The sequence below is a fragment of the Dendrobates tinctorius genome, unplaced genomic scaffold, assembly GCF_039654945.1.
Source record: "Dendrobates tinctorius isolate UK_male_01 unplaced genomic scaffold, ASM3965494v1 ptg000022l, whole genome shotgun sequence".
Taxonomy (NCBI): Eukaryota; Metazoa; Chordata; class Amphibia; order Anura; family Dendrobatidae; genus Dendrobates; species Dendrobates tinctorius.
In genome coordinates this window covers 46742794-46766933 of record NW_027361690.1, presented here as the reverse complement: position 1 = coordinate 46766933, position 24140 = coordinate 46742794, and the positions used below count along the sequence as shown (strand labels likewise).

Below are 24140 nucleotides of genomic sequence, written 5' to 3'. Positions count from 1 at the left end.
AAGAATCTCATAAATATGGCCGCCATTACATATTTCAAACTCAAACCCGTTCTAGTCACACGTCAGTGAAGCTTGCTGCTTGAAGAAACACTGCTCAAAGCCCGTTGTGCTCACTGCGTCAAGAAAAGCGGTTTTTTTCCCTCAGCCCTATTCATTGGCTGAGTGAGCAGATCAGGTAAGTTGTTTGCAATGCTGATCCTCTAACAATTGAGGCATATGTTTTGAGTGGTGTTTTTTCCGGTTGCAACCTGTAATGACCCGTCTAGTTGGAATGTGGCTGGAAGTATGCAAATCGCATATATGACTTCCTGCTTTTGTCTCCGACAGCGGAGTATCCTGATAGCATGCGAAGTCTGGACAACCACTTCAACATAAATGGATTTTCTTATCTTGAACATATTTTTCATATTAGAATATATAAATATAATTTGCGCTGATATGTATCCTGAATTGCCAAGAAATTAGCATTAGTCAAAGCATGGCTCTTAAATGATAATAAACATAAAAACATACAGAGATGCGTGATTTAGAGGTTACTTGCTTAAATAGAGGCTGATGATTCAATGGTGTCACATTTATAATTTTACCTTTGTGGAAGTGAATGCGTCCAATGAGTGAATAATGTCCACTTAAAACAGTATCCTTCTGAGGGAAAAAGAAAAAAAAGATGATTGTACGAAGTCTTCTGGGGCACTGTCCCGGCCAGTGACAGGTGTCCCTCAGTGGGTGTACTGCACTTGGCAGATTGACAGAATGTTACATAAATGTATAGTCAATGCAGATCGCACCAATAGGACACACATCTATCTTGCAAACTAAGCCCTGCTGTATGGGAATTCTGTCCATCTCTTGGCTATGAATGGTGATTGTTAGGGCTCTGTACTCAAGTTCCATGGAGTTCCCGGAGTGTCTATCAGCCATATCCTCCTTCTTCTCCTGTCGCTTTCTCAAGCTCAATGTGGATAAATCTGAACTCATTATTGTTCCTCCATACTTACAAAGACCTATGATGTCATCGAAAATATGTTAAGGGGCTTTATTGGTGAGGGATTATAGTTTAGCAGAGCAGTAACTAAACTATTAATAATGGCATAGAGGCTACAGAATGCTGAAAAAAGTCCTACCTGTGTGTCTCATATCAGATGCCTTGTTGCTGAGTAATCCTCTTTTCTCTATCGCTTCATTGGGGGACGCATGAAACCATAGATGTATGCTGCTGCCACTAGGAGGCTGACACTATGCACAAAAAAGATAGCTCCTCCTCTGCAGTGTACACCCCACCGACTGGCGATAGGTTAATCAGTTTTAGCTTAGTGTGAGTAGGAAGTGGACACCTCCCCTGCTTCATTGTTGAGTGTTTTCCACTTTAGTCCCCGATTTCAGCACGACCTAGCCTGGGCAACTAGCTCCGCCCCTCTTTCCAGCATCATCGGATGGGCTTTTTTCCTGCCCGTTGTAGACACGCCAACTCATCTTAATAGCTACACCCCTTATCGGGACTCCAATGGTTAGCTCCACACCTTATTGGAGCTCCTGCTGTTAACTCCTTCTCCTTCTTGGAGCTCCCACAGTTAGCTCCATTCCCTTTTCCGGCCTCATCGTGTAAGTTCTTCTGCACACGCTCCGCTTTCCTCCAGTGGCGTGGATTTTTCGCGCGCTTTTCACACTGCAGGCCCTTCTCTTCCTCCCTGCAGTCACCATTTGCCGGCATCGGAATCCAGAAGGTGGCTTTTCTCTGCAGGAAGTTCTGCATTCACTCCTGCAACTGTCCTGGAGCTCCCTATACAACCCGGAACCAGGCAGGTCCTGCATCTTCTTGTGAGTAGCTCTGCTCTGCAGACTGAAACTCTACTCAGCATATCTCTTCCTGTCCCCTAACCTTCTGGTGTTAGTTAGTGGGTCTGCTTCTTATCATGCCTAATCCTAAAGGAGTGCGCTCTCGCCCTCCTGGTCCCTCTTCTAATTTTGCTCTTGTCAGGCACTTTGTTTGCTCTTCATGTAATTGCAAAGTCCCTTCAAGCCAATCCTCTCCCCTCTGTCAGGACTGCAGCAGCCCCTCCTGCCTGCTACCCAGGAGTCCCCTACTGCCCCAGGATAGTGGTGTCCCTATCCCAGTGCGGGCTACCTCTCTGTCTCAATCTGTGGCGGACTTCAGCAAGGTTTCGCAGACCCTGGTGTCCACTCTTGACAGGTTGCCCCTTCCTGTCTCCGCCGTTGCTAGCGGATCGCAGAACTCACCGGCTGTGCCTACCAACATGGTCCGTAAGAGATCCAAGCAGGGGCGTCGTTCTAGGTCCTCCTCCCACTCTGTCTCTCCTCTTGCTCTTTCCCACCGGATTACTTCTTGCTGATCCTCCTCCACCAAGTCAGGCGAGGCGGTGTCAGACGCACTGTTATAGGATGACTCGGACCTGGATTCTGACCTGGCCTCTAATATGAGAGAAATTGTCCAAAGCCACATTGTGGCGGTCAATCAGACCTACGGAACTCGCAGAACAGGCGGTTTCATTTAGATGGTCGAGACCAGCTCCTAATGTCTTTGCCAAACACAGAGAATTTGAGGAGTACTTTCCAGGGAATGGAAAAACCCGACCAGACACTTCCAAAGAGGGAAGCACCTCGGCATCCTTTATCCCTTCGCCTCTAAGCTCACGGCGAACTGGACAGTTTCACCAACTGCGGACTATCCACCAACATGGTCCTCTCGCTTACGAATGGAGCATCCCTCAAGGACTCCAATGACAGGATCATAGAGTCTTTGTCTAAGTCTGCCTTCGAAGCGGCTGCTTCTGCATTGTGCTCTGCCTTTGCCACCACCTGGGTATCAAAGTCCTTAGCCACATGGGTTAGACAACTCCATCAGGGCATTCTTTCTGAAGCCTGACTGGAGGAATTGTCACACCTCGCTGACCAGATTTCTCATGCAGGGAAGTACATGGGATCCGTCTCCCTGGACGCCGCTACATGTGCTGCTCAGGCATCCAGCAATATTGCGGCCATTCAAGTTCAACAGACTATTTGGCTTAAGGTTTGGCAGGCGGACTTATCTTAAAAAAGTCCCTTACCAGCTTGCCTTTCCAGGGTTCCCGTCTATTTGGCTCAAAGGGGGACCAAATTATTAAGGAGGCCACCGGAGGAATGAGCTCCCTCTTTCCTGAGTCCAGATCTCGCCGGCTTCCTCTATAGCGTAAGTTTCAATCCTTTCGACCTTTTCGCCGTTTCTCTGCAACGGAAGATTTTTCCTGCCAGGATAGGCCACAGGCTCACCAGGATAGGAAAAGGACTTCTTTTAAACCCACATCCTCCTGGCATTCCTGTAATGCACAGGATAGATCCACCAGGCCTAGACCTGGCAGATCTCCCTCTGCATGACTCATCTCCAGATTCCAGGAAATCTCGCAGGCTTGGCGGCCATCTCTAGTGTTTCAGAGATATTTGGCTCGCCTTGGTGGAGGACGCTTGAATTAGGGTGGTTGTATCCTCTGGATACAAAATAGAATTTGTTTCGAGGCCCCAAGATCGATTCTTCGAATCCCATCCTCCAAGAGATGCTTCTCTGGCTCTTGGGTTCTTTGCGTCCATTATCTCTCTTCTCAGTTCATGTGTCATCGTTCCCATGCCAGACCAGGAACGTTTCACGTTGTTTTATTTGTTGTGCCGTGGAAGGATGGCACGGTTCGACCCATCCTGGACTTAGGCTAAGTGCACACGTACCGGAACTCTCACGGAAATTACCGCGAGAATTCCGGAATTCCAGTCCGCGGGAAAATCGCATTTTAAATTCTCGCGATTTTCCCGCGGAAAAACTAGCATTTTGCAAGCGTAATTAGCTTGCAAAATGCTAGCGTTCTCCAAGCGATCTGTAGCATCGCTGGGAGAACTGATTGACAGATTGGTCACACTTGTCAAACATAGTGTTTGACGAGTGTGACCAACTTTTTACTACTGAGGCCGCCTATGCGGCATCAATAGTAAAAGATAAAATGTAAAAAAAAATAAAAAATAGTGTTATTCTTACCCTCCGACGTCCCGCGCATCCGTTCCCAGTAATCCTTTGCGAAAATGCCCGCGATGACGTCAGTTCTCGCGGGATCGCGACGTCTCGCGGTAATTCGCGATGACGTCGCGCAAATGACCGCGAGACTTCGCGATCCCGCGAGAACGGACGCCATCGCGGGCATTTTCGCAAAGGACTACTGGGAACGGGAGCGTGAAGAGAAGCGGAAAGACTGCGCGGGACGTCGGAAGGTAAGAATAACAATATTTTTTATTTTTAAATTCTATTTTTTACAGGGGTATGGTACCCAAAGCCCGGAGGACAGTCTCCTCTCCTCCAGACCGTGGGTACCATCCGCAATTGTTCTGCTTACTTTCCGCATGTTGTGCACAACCACATGCGGGAAGTAAGCGGAACAATGCATTCCTATGGGTGCGGGATCGCCGCGATTCCGCAAAATAATGAGCATGCTGCGGTTTTTACCGCGAAGTGATTCCGCCGCGGTAAAAACCGCAGCATTAGCACAGCATTGCGGAATCCCATAGGAATGCATGGGATGCTTATTTTTCGCGTTTTCGCGGCAAAATCGCGCGGTTAAAACAGCCGCGGAAACGCGAAAAAAACGCCACGTGTGAACTCAGCCTTAAAGTTACCGAACAAAGGGTTCGTCTGCGACATTTCAACATGGAGTCCCCTCGTTCAGTAATTGCTTCCATGGAGTCGCTGGAGTTTCCTGTGCTCCATAGACATCCAGAATTCCTACCTCCATGTCCCTATCTTCCCAGTGCATCAGAGATTCCTGCGTTTTGCAGTGCGGCAGGACCATTTTCAGTTCGTTGCCCTGCCATTCAGGCTTGCAACCGCTCCCAGGGTTTTCTGTTGTGAGTTCATTTTTCCCTTCACCATTGAGGTCTGATGAACTCCCTCCTCTGGTGAAGGAAGGTAGTGAGGTTGATTACCAAACACCTGGGCAGCTAGATGATGACTGGGTGGCTGGAATTGAGGACTGGATATAAGGCTGCCGACGCCCTTCTTCCTGGCTGGTGATTCAGGTATTTTTGGTACTAGAGATCTGGTGAGTTGGTCTTTTTGGTGGTCCGCCTTGTCTCATGATGTCAGGAATTTTGTGCAGTCCTGTGGGACTTGCTCCCGGTCTAAACCTTGTTCTCGCTCTAGTGGCTTGTTGATGCCTTTGCCGGTGCCCAGGAGGCCATGGACCCATATTTCAATGGATTTTATCTCTGATATGCCTGTCTCTCAGAGAATGACTGTTATTTGGGTGATTTGTGATAGATTCTCTAAGATGGTCCATCTTGTACCACTCCCTAAGTTGCCATCTTCCTCTGAGTTGGTGCCCTTGTTTTTGCAACAGGTGGTTCGCTTGCACGGGATTCCTGAGAACATTGTATCTGACAGAGGAGTTCAGTTTGTGTCTAGATTTTGGAGGACTTTCTGTTCCAAGCTGGGAATTCAGTTGTCCTTCTCCTCTGCGTTTCACCCTCAGACCAATGGGCAGACGGAGAGAACAAACCAGACCTTGGAATCGTATTTGAGATGTTTTATTTCTGCCGATCAGGATGATTTGGTTTCATTTTTGCCCTTGGCCGAATTTGCTTTAAATAATAGAGCTAGTTCTGCCACTTTGATGTCACCTTTTTTTTGTAACTTTGGTTTTCACCCTCGATTTTCTTCAGGGCAGGTGGAGCCTTCTGCCTGCCCAGGTGTTGACACTGTGGTGGAGAGAATGCACCAGATCTGGGACCAAGTAGTGGATAAGTTGTCTCTCTCCCAGGAAAAGGCCCAGCGGTTTTCCAACCGGCATAGGACCATTGGTCCCCAGTTTAAGGTGGGTGATATGGTTTGGTTGTCATCAAAAAATATCGCTATGAAGGTGGCTTCTCCTAAGTTTAAGCCTAGATTTATTGGACCTTACAAGATTTTGGAGATTATTAATCCGGTCTCTTTTCGGTTGGCTCTTCCTGTCACATTTAAAATTCATAATGTGTTTCATAAGTCCTTGTTGAAGAGGTTTGTTGAACCAGTAGTTCCTGTGGTGGCACCTCCTGACCCTATATTGGTTGAAGGTAACATGGAATATGAGGTAGAGAAGATACTGGATTCCCGTCTGGCTAGACGGAGACTCCAGTATTTGGTTAAGTGGAAGGGTTATGGTCAGGAGAATAATTCCTGCGTCTCTGCCTCTGATATTCATGCCGAAAGATTGGTGCGTGCCTTTAATCGGGCTCTCCCGGATCGCCCTGGTGGCGTGGATGAGGGTTCGGTGACCCCTCCTCAAGGGGGAGGTACTGTTGTGAGTTCATTTTTCCCTTCACCATTGAGGTCTGATGAACTCCCTCCTCATGTGAAGGAAGGTAGTGAGGCTGATTACCAAACACCTGGGCAGCTAGATGATGACTGGGTGGCTGGAATTGAGGACTGGATATAAGGCTGCCGACGCCCTTCTTCCTGGCTGGTGATTTTCCTGCTGGATTCTTGGAGACCAGTCTGATTCCTGCATCTCAAAGCTAAATTTTTCTGCTCTGCTTTGTACTCTTCAGTTTTGTTTTTGTTCTGCCTTGTTTTTTGGGAGTTCTGCCATCCCCGGCCGGGGGTGAGCTGAATTCCATTTTTGTCTCTGATCTGTTGATCTTTTGCTCTGTCTTCAGAATATACCCGAGTGCTGATATAGTCTTTTGAAGCCTAGCGACTTCAGGGCCTGTTTTTCCTATCAGTCGGTTGGCTCATTTTGATAGGGTTTTTGCGGATGGCAGACAGCAGCTTTCCTATCCTGTCCTATGTAGTTAGCTTGGGCCCCATCATTTGCTTAACCTATCTTTCTATCTGGGTTAGTGTTTTCATCTTGCCTCACCGTCATTATATGTTGGGGGCTGCCTATTGCTTTGGGGTCTGCTCTGGGGCAGTTTAGTTTTTCCCCTTTCTGTCTTTAGGCTATGTAGTTCTCCGGCTGTGATCGAGGGGTCTAGGGCACCGTAGGAACCCCCACGGCTACTGCTAGTTGTTGTGGATAGGTCCAGGGGTCTGCAATCTGATAGCTGCCAACCTCTCTGGTTTTTCTGGACTTAGCTGGTATTTTGTTTTTTCCTCCTTCGGTGACTCATCATAACAGTTTTCACAAAAATCATGGCATCTTTAATGGCCATTTTGTGGATCAGAATTCTGTTTCTCATCCCGTACCTCAACGACATTCTCATCAAGACTCCGTCCTTTTATCAGGCCCAGGAAAGTCTGTCCCGATTTGGATGGCTAATCAACAGGGCAAAGTCTTGCCTTGTCCCGACTCATTTTTCTAGGCATGCTGTTCAACACCCACCAGACAAGGGTTTTTCTTCCCAAGGAAAACAGAGCAATCCTCCAGCAGGGGATTCGCTCCCTGCAGGTCCCTTGGCTTCCTTCCTTCCGCTCTTCCATTGCGGTCCTGGGAAGGATGGTGGCAGCATTGGAAGCGATTCCTTTTGTGCAATTCCATTCAAGACCGCTTCAGCAGGCCACCCTATCTCAGTATAACAACAAGTAAGTTCTATCTCTGGATCGTCCAGTTCGGCTCTCCTTCTGAGTCAAACGATCTCTCAATTGGTGGCTGTCATCCCCTCTCTTCTTCCAGAGTTGGTCTTTCCTTCCCGTTCACTCTCAGGTGGTGACGATGGATGCTAGGGTGCTTTCTTTTGCCAACTGACTGTCTAGGGTCGTTGGTCGGCAGAGGAATCATCTCTGTTGATCAACATCCACGAGAAAAGGGCTATTCTTCTGTCCCTATATCACTGGGAAAGGCTTCTCAGGGGTCTGCTGAGTTCAGACAGACAATGCCACGGCGGTGGCATATGTCAATCACCAGGGAGGAACTCGGAATCCGTTGGCTATGGCTGAGGTATCCAAGATTCTGCTCTGGGCAGAGGTTCCGACAATATCTGCAGTACGTATCCCCTGCTTGAACAGTTGGGCCTCCAACTTTCTCAGCTGTGAGGGTCTCAAGGCAGGAGAGTGGACTCTGCATCAGGAAGTCTTCCCTCAGATTTGCCTTCGATGGGGTACTACTAATGTGGATCTCACATTAGTAGTACCCTGCTCACATCCTGCTACTACATGTGGGGACAAATGACACCACAAGAAACGACCTGGAAACCATCTGCAGAGACTTTGAAACTTAGGCAAGAAAGTGAAAGAACTGGGAGCGCAGGTGGTCTTCTCTACCATCCTGCCAGTGGATGGCCATGGAACAAGGAAGTGGAATAAGATTCTGCAGGTGAGCAATTGGCTACGTCGATGGTGCCGTCAGCAACGATTTGGATTTCTGGATCACGGAGTGAATTACCTATACGATGGGCTACTTGCTAGAAATGGGGTGCACCTTACGAAGACTGGAAAACAAGTATTTGGAAGTCGCCTTGCTACACTTGTAAGGAGAGCTTTAAACTAGAACAACGTGGGAAGGGAAGCAAAAGACCAGAAAAAGCCATACACCTGACAAATGCTATTGAGAACTCTGCTATTAGAAGTGGAAAGGAAGAACAAAGACAAAAGAATCTAAATAATAAAAATATTGGAGAAAGAGAAACCAATCACAAACTAAAATGTTTCTATACTAATGCACAAAGCATGGGCAACAAACAAGGAAAATTGGAACTGCTAACGCAGGAAAAGAAATATGATGTCATTGGAATCACTGAAACTTGGTGGGACGATGGCTAGAAGGATACAACTTATTTGCAAGAAACAGACTTGATAAACGAGGAGGAGGTGTCGCATTGTATGTTAGAAACGCGTACATCTGCACAGAGATTGAAGTTTCAGAGACTGGGAGTTCTGTGGAACCTGTTTGGGTAAGAATACAGGGACAGAACAATGGAAAGGACACCATTGTAGGCATTTACTACAGGCCGCCTGTGCAAGCTGAAGATATGGATGAACTCTTTATGCATCAAATGGCCAAGTTCTCCAAAAAATATGACATAGTTGTCATGGGAGATTTCAACTATCCAGACATTTGTTGGGAATCTCTCTCAGGCAAAACTAACAGGTCAAGGAAATTCTTATGCTCTCTTGCTGACAACTTTATCTTCCAAAAGGTAGGGGAGAAAACAAGGGGATCTGCTACCTTGGATCTAATCCTTATAAACAGGGAGGAAATGGTTGAGGAGGTAAAAGTGGCTGGGACCCTAGGAGGTAGCGACCATGCTATTTTAGAATTTTGGATAACTAGAGGAAGACAACCTATGAAGACTCAGACGTCAAGGTTAGATTTCAGAAAGGCAGATTTTAAGGGACTCAGAAAGAGAATTGGAGGGATCCAATGGCTGGATATCCTTAAAGACAAAAATGTACAGGAAGGATGGGAAATCTTGAAAAATGAAATTCTCAAAACACAATTGTTAATTCCAAAAAGAAGGAAGAACAGGAAGCATTTAAGGAAACCAGGATGGATGAACACAGAACTTAAGCACATGCTAAAAAGGAAGAAAGAAATGTTTATAAAATGGAAAGAGGGAGGCATATCTAAAGAAGAATGTAATGCTGTCTGCACAACCTGCAGGGCACAAATCAGATTATCTAAAGCTGACAATGAATTGAAATGAAAGTCATTCTCTGTGTAAGTGTGCGTGTGTAGCCCATTCACTATCTCCATCCATCCTTCACTCCCGCAAGATGGCTGGACCTTCATTGTAAATACACCATTGTAAATACACACCTGTACTCTGTATCTCCCTCACCTCATTGTAGATTGTAAGCTGTCACGAGCAGGGTCGTCTTATTTCGTCTTATTTTGCTTTAATTATTGTATTGTTAGTGTTGTTACTTATAACTTGTGTTTTGAAACTGTTAAACTGTAAAGCGCTGCGGAATATGTTGGCGCTATATAAATAAAGATTATTATTATTATTATTATTATTATGAATTGAGGCTTGCAAGAGACGTCAAAAGCAATAATAAAGAATTTTGGGGATATGTCAAAAGTAAAAGAAAAGTCAAAGATGCTATAGGATTTTTACAGGATGAAAATGGTGAAATGGTAAGCCAGGATGTTGAGAAGGCCGAACTTTTAAATTCCTATTTTGCATCTGTTTTCTCTCAGAAAGGAAATGTAACATCAACTGTTCTTCACTGTCCTATTAAGGGAATAGAAGAATCCAGGATATCTATAAACAGAAAGATAGTGAGGAAACACTTAGCTAACCTAAATTAATTCAAGTCTCCAGGTCCAGATGAATTACACCTCAGAGTACTGAAGGAGATAGCAGAATAAATTTTTGAACCCCTCTCCATAATCTTTGAAAATTCTTGGAGAACAGAAGTCCCAGAAGACTGGAGAAGGGCAAATGTTCCTATCTTCAAAAAGGGGAAGAAGGTGGACTCAGGCAACTATAGGCCGGCGAGTCTGACTTCTATACCAGGAAAGATCTTTGAACAAATTATTAAACAACATGTATGTACGTACCTAGATAAGAGTGAAGTGATTAAACAGAGTCAGCATGGGTTTGTAACTAATAAGTCATGTCAGACTAACTTAATTTCCTTCTATGACGGAATCACTAAGTGGGTGGATCAAGGAAATGCTGTAGATATAGTATATCTTGACTTCAGCAAAGCATTTGACGAAGTATCTCATACAATCCTTATTGAAAAAATGACTAAGTATGAAATGGACAAGGCAACTGTTAGGTGGATTCATAACTGGCTTAGTGATCGGACCCAAAGATTGGTCGTAAATGGCTGCACATCCAGTTGGAAGAATGTCTCAAGTGGGGTACCACAGGGCTCTGTCCTGGGCTCTGTATTGTTCAATATCTTTATCAACGATTTAGATGAAGGAATTGAGGGTAAACTGATTAAATTTGCTGATGACACAAAGCTAGGAGGGATAGCTAATACTAGAGAAGAGAGAGAGAGGATTCAAAAATATATAAATAAACTGGAGCAGTGGGCAGCAACTAAAAGAATGGTTTTTAACAGGGAAAAATGCAAAGTACTACATCTGGGCAATAAAAATGAAAAAAGCATATAAAGAATGGGAGGAATAGGGCTAAGCAACAGCACATGTGAAAAAGACATGGGTATATGTTGTGAGTTCATTTTCCCCTTCATTACTGAGGCCTGAGGAACTCCCTCTTCTGGTAAAGAAAGGTAGTGAGCCTGATTATCAAACACCTGAGGCTGATGATGATGACTGGCTGAGTGGAGTTACTGACTGGATATAAGGCTGCCGACGCCCTTCTGCCCTGCGGGTGATTTCTCTGTGGGATCCTTGGAGACCAGTCTGAATTCCTGCTCCTCTAAAGCTAAGTTTGCTGCTCGGCCTTTTGCATTGGTGCTTTGACTTTGTTTTGCTTTGTTTTTCTGGATTTCTGCCATTCCCTGCTGGGGTGTGCTGAATTCCTTTAGCTCTGTCTTCTGAAAATACCTGAGTGCTGATTTAGTTTTTGAAGCCTTGCTGCTTCAGGGCCTTTTTCATATCAGCTTGTTGGCTTATGTCTTTGATATGGTTTTGGCAGATTGCAGACAGCAGCCTTCCTGTCCTTTCCTATCTAGGTAGTTTTGGGCCCCGTCTTTGCTCAGTCTATCTTTCTGTCTGTGTTAGTGTTTTCATCTTGCTTCACCGTCATTATATGTTGGGGGCTGCCTATTGCTTTGGGGTCTGCTCTGGGGCAGTTTAGATTTCCCCTCTCTTTCTTTAGGCCTATTTAATTCTCCGGCTGTGATCGAGGGGTCTAGGGCATCGTAGGAACCCCCCACGGCTACTGCTAGTTGTTGTTGATAGGTTCAGGGGTCTGCAATCTGATAGTTGCCAACTTCTCTGGTTTTCTGGACTTAGCTTGTATTTCTGTTTTTGCCTCCTACGGTGACTCATTCATAACAGGTATACTAATAGATCACAGACTCAATATGAGTCAACAGTGTGATGCAGCAGCAAAAAAGGCAAATGCAATTCTAGGATGTATTAACAGAAGCATACAGTCTAGATTACGTGAAGTCATTACTGCCCTCTACTCCTCTTTGGTCAGACCTCATCTGGAATATTGTGTCCAGTTTTGGGCACCACATTTTAAAAAAGACATCAACAAACTGAAGCAAGTTCAGAAAAGAGCGACTAGAATGGTGACCGGTCTGCAAACCCTGTCTTATGAGGAAAGGTTGCAGGATTTGGGAATGTTTAGTTTGCAAAAGAGAAGACTGAGAGGAGACTTAATAGCTGTCTACAAATATCTAATGGGCTGACTCATTGTAGAAGGATCATCTTTATTCTCATTTGCACAAGGAAAGACTAGAAGCAATGGGATGAAACTGAATGGGAGGAGACACAGATTAGATATTAGAAAAAACTTTTTGACAGTTAGAGTGATCAATGAGTGGAACAGGCTGCCACGAGAAGTGGTGAGTTCTCCTTCAATGGAAGTATTGAAACAGAGGCTGGACAGACATCTGACTGGGATGATTTAGCGAATCCTGCTTTGAACAGGGGGTTGGACCAGATGGCCCTGGAAGTCCCTCTGCGATTCTATGATTCTATGATTCATGGTGTCTTGGCTGAACAGGAAGGTTCCACTGTTCGTCGGTGGCCCCGACGCTCTGGCAATACCCTGGTCACAGTTTGTTCTTCCCTATCTGTTTCCTCCTCTCCCTCTTCTTCCAAGGCTGTTGAAGAAGATCAAGGCGGAAGGGGTGTCGGTCATTCTGATTGCATTTGATTGGCCCAGGAGGTCTTTGTTCACAGAGATCGTCAATCTTCTCACGGACGCCACCTGGAGGCTTCCAGACAGACCGGGTATTCTGTCACAATGACCGATCTGCCACCAGAATTCTCGGTCGCTCAATTTAACGGCGTGGCTGTTGAAACCGCGGTTCTGAAAGCATCCAGGTTTTCAGATCGGGTGATTCAGACCATGATCCTGGATCTATTATTGGAGAGCCTATTTCAGCAGGTGTGAGTGTAATCACATACCGGCTATGTCCTTTCCTCTCCCTTTCATTCTGGCTTTTCTCCTGCTGGGACATGACGTGGGTCTGGCTCTTAGTTCGCTAAAGGGCTAGGTGTCAGCGCTTTCTATTCTTTTTCAGAAAAACTTATCCTCCCATTCTCAGATTAGAACTTTTCTCTAAGGGGTAGCTCATGCTGCACCCCCGTATCAGACACCCCTGGAACCCTGGGACCTCAATGTGGTCCTGGATGCCCTTAGGAGTTCTTCCTTTGAACCTCTCCGAGAGGTCTCTCTGTCCTTTTTGTCTTGGAAGGTGATGTTTCTTGTGGCCATCAGCTCCATTGGGTGTGTCTCGGATTCGGCAGCTCTCTCCTGTTGTCCCCCTTTCCTGGTTCTCCACCAGGATAAAGTGGTTTTGCGGCCTCTACTTTCTTTCCTTCCTAAAGTGGTGTCTGCCTTTCACCTAAATGAGGATATTGTCCTCTTTTCCTTTTGCCCGGCTCTGATTCATCCTTTGGAGTGTTCACTGAACAGGATAGACCTGGTCAGGGCTAGGACTGCCCCCTTTAGTAAGACAGACTCTCTCTTTGTCATTCCAGAGTGTGTGCGTAGAGGCCTGCTGACCTCCAAGGCTACGACTGCTCACTGGAACTGGACTGCAATTTTTTAGGCATACCGGGTTAAGAACAGAGCGCCTTCCCCTGGGATTAAGGCACACTCTACCCGAGCAGTGGGCTCCTCCTGGGAGATACACCATAGGGCATCCGCCCTACAACTCTTCAAAGCGGCAAACTGGTCTTCCATCCACACGTTCACCAAACTTTACAGGGTCCATGCGTACGCTTCGGCGGACACCAGCTTAGGTAAAAGGATCTTGCAGGCGGCAGTGGTGAGTTCTCCGACCTGAATGGAGTTTCTGCTGTTCCCTCCCCGGGGACTGCTTTGGGACATCCCATGATTTCCTGTGTCCCCCAATGAAGTGATAGAGAAAACAGGATTTTTGGTTACTCACCGTAAAATCTATTTCTTGGAGCCTTCTTTGGGGGACACAGCACCCTCCCATGTTTATCAGCTCTGCTTACTGTGCTACAGTTTGAGTTGTGTTTGTTTCTTTTACTTGTTGCTTCTCCTACTGCTTTCTCACTAACTGATTAACCTAGTGCCAGTCGGTGGGGTGTACACTGCGGAGGGGGAGCTAACCTTTCTGTGCATAGTGTCAGCCTCCTAGTGGCAACAGAATACACTTATGGTTTCCTGTGTCCCCCAATGAAGCGATAGAGAAAAGAGGATTACGAGAAACAGATTTTATGGTGAGTAACCAAAAATCCTGTTTTATCATTTTATATAAATTACCCCTTCCAGGCTCTTGGGAGGTCACTGCCTGGAAGATAAATCTGCCTCCAGAGCTGATTTTGCATGAAGGTGGAGTTCCCAGTGTGAGACAAGTAACTAATACAGAACAGAAGAAATTACATTTGTCTTGCAAACACGTTTTTGCAGCTCTTGAGCTCTGCTGTATTGTAACAATATTGCAAACCTGTCTGCCTGTGAAATGGTAGCTGAAGCGGAGAGGAACCTGCAAATGAATCAGGTATAATCGCACACAGCTCTGCAGTGAGATCAGGAGAGCAGAGAGCGGCCATTACATATCACATTGAAAACTCCCCATTATCTTAAAACAATGCTAAGGAGGCATAGATATTTTCCAGGCAGCGTCCTCCCCAGAGCCTGCAATAGGTCATTTATATAAAGTGGTAAAAGATGATTTCTCAGCAACAACACATCTGATATGAGACACACAGGTAGGATTGTTTTCAGTATTCTATATGCCCATATTAATAGTTTAGATCAAATGTGGTGACAGATTCCCTTTAACCCTCTCTGGTGCAGGTCACAAAATAGGTGGCATCATTAGAAAAGAAGATTATTTGGCAATACTGAAGCAACATTTCAAGGCATCAGCCAGGAAGTTAAAGCTTGGGCGGAATGAGTCTTCCAAATGAACAATTACCCAAATCATACTGCTAAAATAGTAACAATGCGGCTTAATGATAACAAAGTCAATAATCTTAACCCTTTTACTGGGAGATTGAAGGCCCCTTATATCTACACTCGTGTTTAATAGTATATCTTTTTGAACAACCAAGAGGAAACCCATGTAAACACAGGAAGAACATACTACTTGCAGATGTTGTTTTTGTTGGGATTTGAGCCCAAAACTCCATCCCTGCAAAGCTACAGAGTTTGACAGCAGCATTTAATGAGTTAAGAGTTGCGGGTGGATCACAATTCCACCCGCAGCTGTTGCGGACACATGTCAGCTGTTCAAAACACCTGATATGTGCTGGGAAAGATGTGGGCTCACTGACGGACCCCACCTCAAAGGAAGGGAAGGGACCTGCACAATAGTAGTACGGCGGAGGTCACAAAGGGGTTAATGCAGTGTCCCCTGAGGGACCGTAGACCACGAGCATCCAATATTGGCCATCGGCCTTGTCCCTTGTGTACATGGAGTTTTCTATCAACTCTGAATCTTTTCATGAGATTATGTTCGGTAGATGGTGGGATAAGGAAATTCTTTGCAATTCTGCGTTGCAATTTTACATTGATGTACATTGTTTTGAAATTCTTACACAATTTTTATAAGCAATTATTTATGGATTGGTGAACCTCTTGCTCTTTTTTTATACAAAATCATATGAATTAATTAAAAAAAATGACCCTAGCTGTTTTTCATTAGTGGCACTTACTTTTCCAGACTTTAGTTAATCCTGTCCCAACTTTTTTGACATGTGTTTCTGCCATCAGTTTCTAAATGAGTTACCAGTAATTTTTTTTAAATTAAATGGGAAAATTTCAGTTTCAACCTCCGCTGTGTTTACTTGTAAATAAAATATGGCTATAAGAGATTTCCAAAATAAGGAAATTTCTATACAGATACACTAGTGCTTCCACTTATGTGCTTAAAAAAGCTGCAAAATTTCCCCTCACTACCTGCTCATGCATAACAAAAACTGATATACAAAATCGAGCTACTGGTATTTTGCACGACATCTATGATAAAACCAGGAAAACTGCATGGATAGAATGTTTTTAAAATGTCTGTTAGTCTGAGACTGCTCCTGGGCGTAGTAAAGCCATAGTGAAAATGATCTAATATCACGTGACTGAGTGGCAAAAGTATGTGAACCTTTAGAATTAGCAGATAATTTGAAGCTAAAATCAGATTAGAGTTGTCAAAGTGATGCTATATTTGTGCACAGTATCTAGCATATGAAGAATGACCCACATTTAGTATAAATGGGCATTTATACTGCAAGGTAATGGTGAATGAGTATGTTTTATGATTATCTTGCAGTGTAAACAGGCTGACAATGAACGATTTTGTGCAGCATTAAAGATCTTCGTTCTCATCAGGACATCGTCCCTTGTAATCAGGTCTTGCACTACCAAGAACCATGGCAGCCTATGCGCAATGATTGAGCTAGTGTAGATCTCTTAGTGCACATCGTTTGCTTTACACATCTACAGTTTACAGATCCTTGGTCATACCATACCGCCAGTTGGTCCATGTAAATGCATTTACATTCATCTCTTTACCTTGGCTCTAGAGATTGCTAAATCCAGGAACTAGTGAAGGTGAAAAGTTGGGGTACAACAAGCAAAAATCGGTGCCCACAGGTCATTGCATTTTTTATCTGCATTTTCCTTTAGGTCCTCATGCACATTAGATATCTGTAGACCAAAAAATGGTTCCGCTGAAAGTTGTCTCTCATGATTTCCCCAAACAGGAACATTCCTTTTTTCTCTCTGAGAGCCGCTTCTATGTGGCATAGGCTGATCTTCCAGAGAGCAAGCAGTTTAACCTCTGCAATTCAGCACACCGGAACCGTCTTTTCCCCAACATCATCTGTTGGGGGAGTGTTGGGAGGCCCCCATACACATTAGATGGTCGGCCAATCCTGCATTGATCAGGCTTTACCTGGCAGTGTGACAGTGCAATGTCGCTGATGGCTTGTTATATAGGAACTTGTGGAGCAAAAGAGTTTAATAAGTGAGTCCTGTCCATTTTATTATTTGCTGCACTTGGGCTCTCAATATTAGTTAAGCTTTTTGTGATAATTTAGCATAGTTTGTAAATTGAAGACCTAGAAATCATCATTTACAGCATTGCTCTTCCTTATCATGTCATCCGGCCATTGTCTTCTATGTACAGTATCACTTACTGAGTAGGACACATGTATCTGATAACGTAGGGGTTCCCGAGAGGATGATAGTAGGGAAAGCGGGAGACCTGCTAGTAGAAGGTGAAGACTATGCCGCATTCACCTAATATGATGGATTAGTTTCATATTTTCACATGTATTTATTCCTGCAGGTTGTAAGTCCTGTCCAGCACATTTGTACGTATTATCATTTAGTCATGTCACTAACCTCAATACGCAGATTCCAGAATAATTCCTATTTTATGTCACTGTTACGTACAGCAGCCCGGTCAGATGGATGGGGTTGTGTATGAGAGATGACCACCTTGCTCCTCAGCAGGTACAGTACATTTCCCATTCTCTATTTTTATCTTGTAGCTAATGAGGACACGGCTTCTGGAGAGAACATGACCAGTGAAAATTCCACTTGTTCTCTATTTGTGTTCAGTCTGGAAGTTTTTGGATCTATGCTAAAGTGTGAACCACCGGCCTCTCTCCATGCACAAAGTATACCGTGGGAAGAAAGATGCAAGTCGTTGTTTCAGATCAGGTGAGTTCATCCAATGTTCCATACATACAGGTAATTTACTTATGCAGAGGAAACTGTGATCTTACCTGTATGTGCCTTTTTGTTTTTCTAAGGTCACAAACTTTTTCTGAAAGAAAAAGGCAGATTTCGGAATCCTGGTCCCTTCTCAGAACGCAAGCCTCTGATTTTACCCAGAGTAACACCCTGAGCAGATGAGAGAAAAAAAAAACTTGCAAAAACCCTAAATTAGAGGATCATTTATTTTTTTAATTCATCGACAAGTTAAAGTGCCAAGATGATATTGGACTGCAGGATCTTACAGCTCCGGCCTAGTTGTAGTATGTGGAAGATGCCCCTACATTGTATAAAGCTATGCTGCACTGGTTCTGTGCACTGTGCACACCTGACCACCACAGGAGCTGCAAGCAGCTAATTATTGTGTTGTGATGTTTTTACAGGACTTTAGTAGGTTAGATTAACTTGAATTCTGTGTAGTATAGCTTTTGCTGTTAAAGGGAATCTGGCATCGGGTTTTTGGTACTTCATCTGAGAGCAGCATGATGTGGGTTCAGAGACCCTGATTTCATCAATGTGTCACTTACTGTGCTGTTTGCTGTGATTTTGATACAATCACTGTTTTATCTCCTGCAGATATAGCAGTTCTCTGAATGCTGAGCTCTGTATAACCCCGCCCACACTACCGATTGGCAGATTTCTGCCCACATACAGTGTATATAGAAAACTGCCACTCACTGGTGGGGGCTGGATTATACAGTGCTCATGAATATGCTTGACTACCTAATAATCTCCTACTGATAAAACAGTGATTTTTAGCAAAACTACACTAAACAGGTCAGGAATTGACTGATCAGGATCTCTGCCCCTGTATTCTACTGTTCTTACATTAGGTGCCAAAAACTTGATGGGTGACAGATTCCCTTTCTAAGGGGTTGATCGCCTTTAGGGACAATTTTGTTTTGCTTAAATACATGTAATTTGGGCCCAAAATAATTTTTGCAGTTGATTTTCATTACATCTGTTTCTCCATTTGGCTTTTACAGGCTTTTTTTTCCAAACACATTCAACTTTAAAGATGCAGTTCACTACCTGAGCAAATACTTTTTAAATAAAGTAGCCACCCTTTAAAATTTAAAATAAAAATAATATAAAAATACTGGTAAATTAAAATAAGATATGGTCACCTACCTCACTTGTGCCATTCCAGTGATGTTGGCACCTAATCTTCCCACTATTGGCTGCTGCATGATCACATCCTTTGTCTGAACCTTGGACATACTGATGTAGTGAGAGCCCAGCAGCCTAATAGCAGTCACTGATTGGCTGCAGGGCTCACATAGCATAACAATGTAGGTGAGCCCTGGGAGATCCGATGCTGGAACAGCATCGGTACTGGGGTGCATATCTGTTATTTTTATTATATAAGGGGGATTACTGTATTTAAAAATAGATTGTGCGCCTACTGGGACGCCCCTATAATGTAATTTTAATGTAGTCTGTGACCATCAATCGGTTGAGAGAAGCTCAGAAAATGAAAAGACATAAAGAGATACAAACTTTCCTGTTAGACTGCCAGGACGAGCTCCATGACGTATTCTCAGGTAAAGGCGGCGCCTGTCCATAAAAATGGCAGCTAACGGAGAAGCGGTGACCAGACCAGTCTATCAGCCTCCTCCAATTGTAAAACACCTCACATGGGAAAACTGCTGGTGCTGAGTTTGTAGGAATGCTGCATTAACGAGATGTTGGTTGACCTCTTTACCTGTGAATCTGTCAGCCAGCTCGTTCTGACAGTCCAACTGGAAATTCTCTAACTTATTTAATGTCTGTTTCCAACCTCCTCTCTTCCTATCTATGGCCACAGACCACATTAAAGTTGAATATGCAGGGAAACAAAGAGCCTGTAAAAGCCAAATGGTGCACAGTTTGTAATGAAAGCCAAGTGCCAAAATCATTTTTTTGAACAAAATACATGTGTTTAAGTAAAAACAAAATGATGTTCTCATAGACTGCCCACCCCTCTAAGGGTCTTTACATGAAGAACAGTATATCAATTATTTCAACTTATAATATTTGATATGTTATTTTCAGTAAAGGAACTTGGTATGGGTCTAATACTTGGGTCTCCATTAAAGAAGCACTCCATGCAAAAATGTTAGCCCTTAAACCAGGGGTTCCCAATATTTAGCTTGTGGGCCCAAGATGTGTGGTTCGCAATTGTCTGTCAGATTGATGTATTAGCACCAGACCTAGCAACAGATTATGAAGAGCAGGTCTCCAGATGACTTTTGTGAGTAGCTTCGCACAGAAGAGTAGATCTGGTTGTGCATATTCTACAGCCAGGTATGAGGCAGTAGACCCTTGTTTCCTACTTCTGTGGCACTGTATGTAACCACACAAGTTTTCAGACTTGATGTCCAAATTTCAGATGAAGAGTTCTGTATTGCACATTTTACCTGAAAAAAGAGAACGCTGATGGGTAAAGATTACTTATGGTAAAGTTGTCAGATTCTGTAAGTGAAAGTCTTCTCTTCACTCAGACTAAGAAAAATGGGAAAGTATTGATTTTCTGAAAAGTGAAGACCTCTGTTTACTGCCCTTTCTATGACCAATAAATGTGCAGAATGCAGAACAGGGAATGTAACATGGCGCTCAGCATGCTGTGGCTTTTGGTAGCAATTATTTTATTGTATTTTGTGATCTTCTCATCCAACATATCCAATTTATTGTAGCTATGGTCAGAACCTGACATACATACAAAAGCGTTTGTTGTTTCAAGCAGGAAATATGTACTAGAACAATGTGGGAAGAGAAGCAAAAGACCAGAAAAAGCCATACACCTGATAAATGCTATTGAGAACTCTGCTATTAAAAGTGGAAAGGAAGAACAAAGACAAAAGAATCTAAATAATAAAAATATTGGAGAAAGAGAAACCAATCACAAACTAAAATGTTTCTATACTAAGGCACAAAGCATGGGCAACAAACAAGGAGAATTGGAACTACTAACACAGGAAAAGAAATATGATGTCTTTGGAATCACTGAAACTTGGTGAGACGATACACATGATTGGAATACAAGGCTAGAAGGATACAACTTATTTGCTAGAAACAGACTTGATAAACGAGGAGGAGGTGTCGCATTGTATGTTAGAAACGCGTATATCTGCACAGAGATCCAAGCTTCCGAGACTGGGAGTTATGTGGAAACTGTTTGGGTAAGAATACAAGGACAGAACAATGGAAAGGACACCATTGTAGGCATTTACTACAGGCCGCCTGGGCAAGCTGAAGATATGGATGAACTCTTTATGCATCAAATGGCTAAGTTCTCCAAAAATTATGACATAGTTGTCATGGAAGATTTCAACTATCCAAACATTTGTTGGGAATCTCTCTCAGGCAAAACTAACAGGTCAAGGAAATTCTTATGCTCTCTTGCTGACAACTTTATCTTCCAAAAGGTAGGGGAGAAAACAAGGGGATCTGCTACCTTGGATCTAATCCTTATAAACAAGGATGAAATGGTTGAGGAGGTAAAAGTGGCTGGGACCCTAGGAGGTAGCGACCATGCTATTTTAGAATTTTGGATAACTAGAGGAAGACAACCTGTGAAGACTCAGACGTCAAGGTTAGATTTCAGAAAGGCAGATTTTAAGGGACTCAGAAAGAGAATTGGAGGGATCCAATGGCTGGATATCCTTAAAGACAAAAATGTTCAGGAAGGATGGGAAATCTTGAAAAATGAAATTCTCAAAACACAATTATTAACAATTCCAAAAAGAAGGAAGAATATGAAGCATTTAAGGAAACCAGGATGGATGAACACAGAACTTAAGCACATGCTAAAAAGGAAGAAAGAAATGTTTATAAAATGGAAAGAGGGAGGCATATCTACAGAAGAATATAATGCTGTCTGCAGAACATGCAGGACACAAATCAGATTATCTAAAGCTGACAATGAATTGAGGCTTGCAAGACGTCAAAAGCAATAATAAAGGATTTTGGGGATATGTCAAAAGTAAAAGAAAAGTCAAAGATACAATAGGATTTTTACAGGATGAAAATGGTGAAATGGTAAGCCAGGATGTTGAGAAGGCCAAACTTTTAAATTCCTATTTTGCATCTGTTTTCTCTCAGAAAGGAAATGTAACATCAACTGTTCTTCACTGTCCTATTAAGGGAATAGAAGAATCCAGGATATCTATAAGCAGAAAGATAGTGAGGAAACACTTAGCTAACCTAAATTAATTTAAGTCTCCAGGTCCACAGATGAATTACACCCCAGAGTACTGAAGGAGATAGAAGAAGAAATTTTTGAACCGCTCTCCATGATCTTTGAAAATTCTTGGAGAACAGAAGTCCCAGAAGACTGGAGAAGGGCAAATGTTGTTCCTATCTTCAAAAAGGGGAAGAAGGTGGACTCAGGCAACTATAGGCCAGTGAGTCTGACTTCTACACCAGGAAAGATCTTTGAGCAAATTATTAAACAACATGTATGTACGTACCTAGATAAGAGTGAAGTGATTAAACAGTCAGCATGGGTTTGTAACTAATAAGTCATGTCAGACTAACTTAATTTCCTTCTATGACAGAATCACTGATTGGATGGATCAGGGAAATGCTGTAGATATAGTATATCTTGACTTCAGCAAAGCATTTGACAAAGTATCTCACACAATTCTTATTGAAAAAATGACTAAGTATGGAATGGACAAGGCAACTGTTAGGTGGATTCATAACTGGCTTAGTGATCGGACCCAAAGAGTGGTCGTAAATGGCTGCACATCCATTTGGAAGAATGTCTCAAGTGGGGTACCACAGGGCTCTGTCCTGGGCCCTGTATTGTTCAACATCTTTATCAACTATTTAGATGAAGGAATTGAGGGTAAACTGATTAAATTTGCTGATGACACAAAGCTAGGAGGGATAGCTAATACCAGAGAAGAGAGAGAGAGGATTCAAAAAGATATAAATAAACTGGAGCAGTGCACAGCAACTAACAGAATGGTTTTTAACAGGGAAAAATGCAAAGTACTACATCTGGGCAATAAAAATGAAGAGAGCATATATAGAATGGGAGGAATAGGGCTAAGCAACAGCACATGTGAAAAAGTGTTGGGTATACTAATAGATCACAGACTCAATATGAGTCAACAGTGTGATGCAGCAGCAAAAAAGGCAAATGCAATTCTAGGATGTATTAACAGAAGCATACAGTCTAGATCACGTGAAGTCATTATTGCCCTCTACTCCTCTTTGGTCAGACCTCATCTGTAATACTGTGTCCAGTTTTGGGCACCACATTTTAAAAAAGACATCAACAAACTGGAGCAAGTTCAGAAAAGAGCTACCAGAATGGTGACCGGTCTGTAAACCCTGTCTTATGAGGAAAGGTTGCAGGATTTGGGAATGTTTAGCTTGCAAAAGAGAAGACTGAGAAGAGACTTAATAGCTGTCTACAAATATCTCAAGGGCTGTCACATTGTAGAAGGATCATCTTTATTCTCATTTGCACAAGGAAAGACTAGAAGCAATGGGATGAAACTGAATGGGAGGAGACACAGATTAGATATTAGAAAAAACTTTTTGACAGAGTGATCAATGAGTGGAACAGGCTGCCACAAGAGGTGGTGAGTTCTCCTTCAATAGAAGTCTTCAAACAGAGGCTGGACAGACATCTGTCTGGGATGATTTAGCGAATCCTGCTTTGAGCAGGGGGTTGGACCAGATAGCCCAGGAGGTCCCCTCCAACTCTATGATTCTATGGGGGACAGGGTTTCCTTGAATTCTTGAATTCTATGATGCTATGATATCTTTGTACCGCATTAGCCAGTATACAGAAAAATATTAAGATTTGAGAGTCCTCAGTGGTTGATACCTTTTAATGGCTAACTGAAAAGATGGTAACACATTGCAAGCTTTCGAGACTACTCAGGGTATGATGCCCTGTGATATGTTATTGTGTTGTACAGCGCTTTGAAACCTTTAATAAAATGTTTGTAAAATACATTTTGGGAGCAGCCTTATTTTTCTATTTTTGTTAGGTCACAATTTCAGCTGACAAGTGGGAAATATCCAAGAATACATTTATGGAGGCACACTGATTTTCCAATACAAAAAATGTAATTATTGGAAAGTAATTAATTTTGTAAACACCCAGGGTTGTTCTTTTATTATCTTTCATGTATTATCTAGGACTTTTTTGCATCATGCTATTTAATAGAAATGTTTAGTGCAGTCTGGAGGCAAATCATAAAACATTCACACGTGTATTGCCTCTGGTGATACAGTGATCAGGAATGACATGCGCTTGAGTTTGTCGTCCTCTACCACTTTACAAAGAAGTAAAGCTAGTTGGATCTTCTTGTTACTGGATCTTCTCCTTGTTACTGGGTCTTCTTGTTGCTGGGCATTCTTCTTGTTGGGTCTTCATATTGCTGGGTGCTGGGTCTTATTCT

At 43.3% G+C, this 24140-nt stretch overlaps 2 protein-coding genes across 6 annotated transcripts in view; one reads left to right on the top strand and one right to left on the bottom strand.

Annotated features, from left to right (window-relative positions):
- The window catches only part of WDR93 (WD repeat domain 93), a 97798-nt gene extending 74109 nt beyond the window's left edge, over positions 1-23689 (top strand). Inside the window, exons 15-16 of the mRNA XM_073568675.1 lie at positions 17511-17682; positions 17775-23689. Coding sequence (XP_073424776.1) covers positions 17511-17682; positions 17775-17877 — 275 coding nt within the window. The 3' untranslated portion in view covers positions 17878-23689. The remainder of the gene's footprint in view (positions 1-17510; positions 17683-17774) is intronic.
- PEX11A (peroxisomal biogenesis factor 11 alpha) overlaps positions 1-24140 on the bottom strand; it is a 246973-nt gene that overhangs the window by 188344 nt on the left and 34489 nt on the right. The window contains exon 2 of one of the 5 annotated variants that reach the window (XM_073568678.1): positions 588-645. The exons of the other annotated variants lie outside the window; for them this stretch is intronic. The gene's annotated coding sequence lies outside the window, so the exon portion shown is untranslated. The remainder of the gene's footprint in view (positions 1-587; positions 646-24140) is intronic. 5 annotated transcript variants of the gene reach the window in all.